The sequence below is a fragment of the Callorhinchus milii genome, unplaced genomic scaffold, assembly GCF_018977255.1.
Source record: "Callorhinchus milii isolate IMCB2004 unplaced genomic scaffold, IMCB_Cmil_1.0 Scaffold24, whole genome shotgun sequence".
Lineage (NCBI taxonomy): Eukaryota > Metazoa > Chordata > Chondrichthyes > Chimaeriformes > Callorhinchidae > Callorhinchus > Callorhinchus milii.
In genome coordinates this window covers 9,970,210-9,976,209 of record NW_024704765.1, presented here as the reverse complement: position 1 = coordinate 9,976,209, position 6,000 = coordinate 9,970,210, and the positions used below count along the sequence as shown (strand labels likewise).

General features: G+C 45.8%; 1 protein-coding gene across 1 annotated transcript in view; it reads left to right on the top strand.

Annotated features, from left to right (window-relative positions):
• The first annotated feature begins 3,632 nt into the window (after positions 1-3,632).
• The window catches only part of casz1 (castor zinc finger 1), a 75,123-nt gene continuing 72,755 nt past the window's right edge, over positions 3,633-6,000 (top strand). Inside the window, exons 1-2 of the mRNA XM_042343803.1 lie at positions 3,633-3,701; positions 4,354-4,417. Of these exons, the coding sequence (XP_042199737.1) occupies positions 3,633-3,701; positions 4,354-4,417 (133 nt within the window). The remainder of the gene's footprint in view (positions 3,702-4,353; positions 4,418-6,000) is intronic.

Genomic DNA, 6,000 nt, shown 5'->3' with positions numbered 1-6,000 from the left:
ACAAATCTAATAGAATTTTTTGAAGAGGTGACTGCGAGGGTTGATGAGGGAAATGCGGTGGACGTTATTTACATGGATTTTAAAAAGGCTTTTGACACAGTACCGCATAAGAGGTTAATAAAAAAACTGGAGGCCCACAGTATTAAGGGGACAGTAGCCGTTTGGATTAGGAACTGACTGAGTGACAGAAAGCAGAGGGTGGTGGTTAATGGGTGTTTCTCGCAATGGAAGGAGGTGTGCAGCGGTGTCCCCCAGGGATCGGTATTGGGACCACTGCTCTTTCTAATATATATTAATGATCTGGACTTGGGCATAGGGAGCACTATTTCCAAGTTTGCAGATGATACCAAGTTAGGTCGGGTAGTAAATAGTGAAGAAGATTGTGACGGACTGCAGGCAGACATACACAGAATGGTGGAATGGGCTGACATGTGGCAGATGGATTTCAATGTAGATAAGTGTGAGGTGATACACTTAGGTAGGAAAAATGATAGGAGGCAATATAGACTTGGAGCTCAATCTTAAGGGGGTGAACGTACAGAGAGATCTGGGCGTTCAAGTAAGCGATTCATTGAAGGTGGCAGAGCAGGTAGATAGGGCAGTAAAAAGGGCATTTGGTGTACTGAGCTTCATTAGTAGGGGCATAGAGTATAAGAGTAGGGGTTATGGTTAATCTGTACAAAACACTGGTTAGGCCTCAGCTGGAGTACTGCGTCCAGTTCTGGGCACCTTACCTCAGGAAGGACATTAAGGCACTGGAAAGGGTGCAGAGGAGATTCACGAGAATGATACCAGGAATGGGGAACCTTAGCTATGAGGACAGGCTGGAAAAGTTAGGACTTTTCCCATTAGAGCAGAGAAGGTTATGCGGGGACCTGATAGAGGTCTTCAAGATCATGAAAGGTTTCGACAGGCGAGATAGGGAAAAGCTGTTTCCGCTGGTAGGTGTGTCTGTGACTCGTGGTCACAGTCTTAAGATATCTACCAAAAGAAGCAGAGGGGAGGTTAGAAGAAATGTTTTCACTCAGCGAGTTGTTAGAATTTGGAATGATCCGCCCGAAAGGGCAGTGAAGTCCGATTCGATAACAGCTTTTAAGAGAGAACTGGACAGGTATCGGGGAAGACGGGTTTGTGGGGTTATGGGGAGAAAGCTGGTGAGTGGGGTTAGTGAAAGTCAGTTGCTCTGTCAAAGAGCCGTACAGACTCGATGGGCCGAATGGCCTCCTTCTGTGTCGTAACATACTATGATTCTATGATTCTATGATAAGTCAGGGTCCAGTTATCAAGAGTTTAGTCACTCAGTGAAGTTCTGCCTGCAGATTTGAGGGGAGATTGTTTTTTCTTTCTTTCGAGAACGTTTAGAAAACCGTTAAACTTTTTCTGTTGTCATCATTTTGACATTCAGGGTAATTTCTGAACAACACGGTTTGAAAAAAAATCCTGAGGTTGAGTAATTTTATTCACCAGATGTGGGCAGGACTCTCGTTTATATACCAGTCGAAAGATAAAAAATAGCAGAGGTCAAATTTCAAAGGCTCTGACATTTCCATAAAAAAAATAAAATGTGGTAATACTGCACTTGTATGCAACACGTCAGAAATATTATTTATTATGTGGTGGAGGGGGAGAGGTGGCGGTAGAAAAAACCTCAAAGCTCTATCTTCTGGTCTGAAAAAAACATTTCAATCTAGTGAAAAGGACATATTTTCATGCTCAGCAGAAAAAAGAAAAGAAAAACATAGCAAACAAAAATGCTTTAAAATGTGCTTGTTAAATCCACGCAATTGTTTGTGCCCTTGCACGTTAATAATTCTCTTGGGGACAAATGAGTATTAAGGAATTAAAAATCTTTTCTTCTCCCCCTCCCCCCACCCCTACTCCCATTCAACTAACCAAAAGTGATCGTATGATATTGTGAGCGAGGGGAGGGCTGTGTGTGTGTGTGCGTGTGGAAAAATATGTGATCAAAGTTGTTCTACGTTATTTTAAAGTGACACGGGGCTATTTCGAATTTGCAATAAAAAACTTTGCCGGGGATAGAGACAGAAAGACAGAAAAGCCGTGGCATTTCGCAATAAGCATTTGCTGCAGATTTTTTTTTTATTTGTGTCTGTGACAGCTCTCCAGTTGTCTGATGTAATTTTCCCAAAATTAAGTGTGGCATTTGGATACCCAGTTGCTGCCCTGGGACAGGTGGAAAGGACAGCTCGTTTTTTTTTCCTAATACCATTTTGAAAGTGACTCACACACACGACATGTGCTTCCGAGAAGATCTCTTTAAAGAGACAGAGTGTCCTTTTGTCAGTCGGTCAGGATTCCCCAAAAATGAGATCTCTCTGCTGTTATCTCTTTCTTTGCTTCCCTTCTGCACAGCTGTTCGTTCCTCTGTGTTTCTTCGTGTGTTTATTTAACGCCCCGATTGTATTGCTGGAGGAGGATTAGAGCTTTGGGATCTCTGCGGCTTTAGTATGGCATTTGAACTTATTTGGTCTAGGCTGGCGCTCCAGTGCGGAGTTGGGGGGTGGATGGTGGGTTGGGAGTAGGGGGGAAAGTGCTGCATAGGCAGAGGTGCCGTCCTTCAAATGAGACATTAAACTGAGATCTCGTCTGTCTGTGGACGTTAAAGATCCCCTGAGAAGGGAGTTAGTTTCTGGCCAACAATCCTTCAAATAAAATTGGGCGTTCACTTAACGATTGTTTGTGGAACGTTACTGTGCGAAAACTGGAATCCAAGTCACACAAATGGGTGGTGGGGGGTGGAGGGGAGTGGGGGAAGGTGTTCATGTTATGGAATCTCTGCCCTGATGTGGTCTATTCCAGCATCCTAGCATAATTAGACCCCCCACACAAACCACACACACACACACACACACACCCCACATACGTTCTAAGACAGAAACATTAGATTGACGACGACACCAATTGACAGTATGAAAAGGTTCAAGTTAAACCTCAACGACATGATAAGGCGCTGCATCAAATGCAAGGATTATTATTGTTATTAACGTTAACCTGTGGAATCTAGTTGTAGTACGGTAGACTATTGTCCTGTAATTTTCCTCCACTGTATCAACAAGACCAGATCTTGTTTAATACCCCATGCTCGTCCAGAAATAAAATACAATAAGATGACCTTAACGGTGGTGGAGGGGGCTACACTGTGTAACAGCCTGGCTGTTTTTGCTGAGACGTTAGCGTGCTTGTGTTCGCATTGATGCAGAGTGCATGTGACTTGAGAGCTATAAATTCAGAATCCAATATGATTTCAATGTTGTGCTGGTTTATAGCTCCAGCTGAAGCAGTAAGGAAAGATACTGCCAGTTTCACCTCTCCTTCCACTAAATGACCTTTACACTTGTGTTAATAAAGGCTGGGAACGATTAATTGACCATTCATCGACTACAGCTGTTGTTGATTAAAATTTTTATGGGTGACTTGCTGAAAACTAATGGTTACCTCGCTCGCGAGAAAGCTCTACGGTTTCCCACACCATTTTCACACACAGATCAGCCTCTCTCTTTCTCTCTGTTTCTCTCTATCACTCTCACTCCCTCTTCTTTTTATTCATTCTTTCAAAAAACAAAAACAAATGCTGACGAAAATTCAAATTGCTCTCGCAAAAAGCTGGGGAGATGGTCTGTCCGTCGGAGGACGAAAGGGAGAAGGGGGAATGGGAACAAGAGGGGGAATGTAAGGGAGAGGTAAGGAAATCAACGACCAACGCACACTGGGAATAAGACTGAGCCTGATAGATCCAGGAGCTATTCTGGGCTGTGTGGAATGTGACCGTAGTGTGATAGCCACGTACTTTTAGTTGCGCTGTTGGCAACGTTCCACTCCACATTGATTTCAATACAGACAGATGCCCAATGTCACCGGGCAGGTCTGCATCCTGTGTCATTGAGTCCAGGAGCCAAGGCCTCCTGTTCCATCTCCACAGCAACAACAACAGCAACATGCAGTTACACAGCGCCGCTCAAACAGGGTACCATCCCAGAGCACTTGACAATGGCGGGGCAATATCCGAGCCGGGGTGGGGGGAGAGAGGGGTGAACTGACCGCAGCCACGGTCGAAGAGGAAGGTCTTCGGGGGCGACCCGAAGATGGGGAAGGAGGGGGCAAGGCGGAGGGATTGAGGAAAAGCGTTCCAGAGTTTTGGGGCGTAGTGGCTGATAGCTTGGCCACGGACGGTGGAACGGAGGGCACGAGGGACTTGACATAACACATATCGGTACCAGGAGAGATCAGGAAATCAAACTACTTTGACCAAGCACTGAAACTGACAAAACAAATTGCAATTTGCGTGGAGTTCAATTAAGGCTTAATTTGTTTTATTTGGTCTGATACATACAGGAACCCATCACCACGCTGAAGAGTATCCAAACCAAGCTGGGAATTGAGTTTGAGGGAGCTGAGGGTGGGAGCTCGGGGAGTTGAGGAAGGGAAACGACGACCAAAAATGTGAACGCTGCAGCCAATTGCACACAGCAGCGTCCCACAAACAGTCGTGGATTGATTGATCAAATTATTATTTGATTACAATTTTTTTAAAGAGGTTATTATCCCCAGAAACGCGATCCGCCAATCGACTAATAATCGGGTTCCTACTTAACTGCTAAGAATCCAGAGGCATGTGGCGTAAGGAAACTTTGCCCTGCTCGGGAATCGAACTCAGGCCCTCTCGCTCGCTCCACAAGCCCGTGATATGAGCAGGAATATTGTAAAACCGATTCCCCTGGTAACTTTTTTTAACCCTTTTGAGCGGAGATTCTAAGATTGCCCCTCCCACGCTCCCGATCCCTCAAAACAGCGCAGAAATTTGTCCTGCGTAAGATCATCACCATGAATATTATGAAGGAGGAAGCAAATATTCACAGGAACACTCAAGAGCCTTGTTTTATTAATGGCGGCCTATCAATAAACCTAAAAGTGCTAACCTTGTCATATTTAGCAGCTTAGTGCTGGAATGCTTTCATTACTCAGAGGGTGAAAGTGCTTGAACATCCATTATCGTTTCCTGCCTTCCTCCCTATCTTGGGCAATTCTGCCTCTTTTATGTATTTAGCCCTTCGAGTACTCGAACAACCTCTCTGAACTCGGCAATTAATAACAGCAAGGAGTTGGGGTTTTTTTTCAGTGTTATTGACGGCCAGCCTTTGACGAAACTTACACTTCGAATCCGGTCCCGTTTATTCCATTGCCCGACCGCACCACGGTTCTTCGCGGTTGGGTTTGGCGAGGGAGCCCGCACACAGTCGTGTTGCCGTCAGCACCGAGTTCCAAACAAAGGCAACAGCAACAGCAGCAACAACTTGCATTTACACCACGCGCCTCACGCACGGAGATAGCGGGCCAGTGCGCTTGATGGTGGCGGAGCTGGACGCTGAGTCGGGGAAGGAGAGAGGAGGTGATTGTAGGCACGTTCTTAGAGGAAGGTCTTCAGGCGCAACCTGAAGATAGCGAAAGAGGGAGTAAGATGCAGGGATTGAGGGAGAGTGAACCAAGCAGAGAGAGAGAGAGATCACCGTCAACGCTTAGTCTGATACTGCAGTCAGTATTTTTGTCTCCTCTGCCTGAGCCTAATTGAAATCATTCAGGCGGAACAAACACCATTCATTTTGTGTCTCAGAAAAAACAAAATTGTTGACTTTCCAAGTGTCATCACAGTTTTCCAATCTTTCTTATCTCAGCCGTAACCATTCATGTCCGCTTCCTGGTAGTGGGGGGGGCAAGCCAGTGGGAATCTTCCCGGACGCCATCTTTACAGTTCAGGAATCGGGTTGCAAGGAACCTGGAGTAACGGGCGAAGAGGGAGGAAGGCAGGGAAGGGGGAAAGGAAGTCTAACCTCTGTTACGGGAGCGGGTGAGGGGGGGGGGAGCGGGGAAAGAAATTCCACCTGAGTCTAGACTTTAGTTCTTTTAAGAACCTCAGAAAACTGGTTTCAAAAGTAAGACTGAATTTCTAGGGCATTGGGGGGGGCAGGAGGGGGGGGAGTGAGC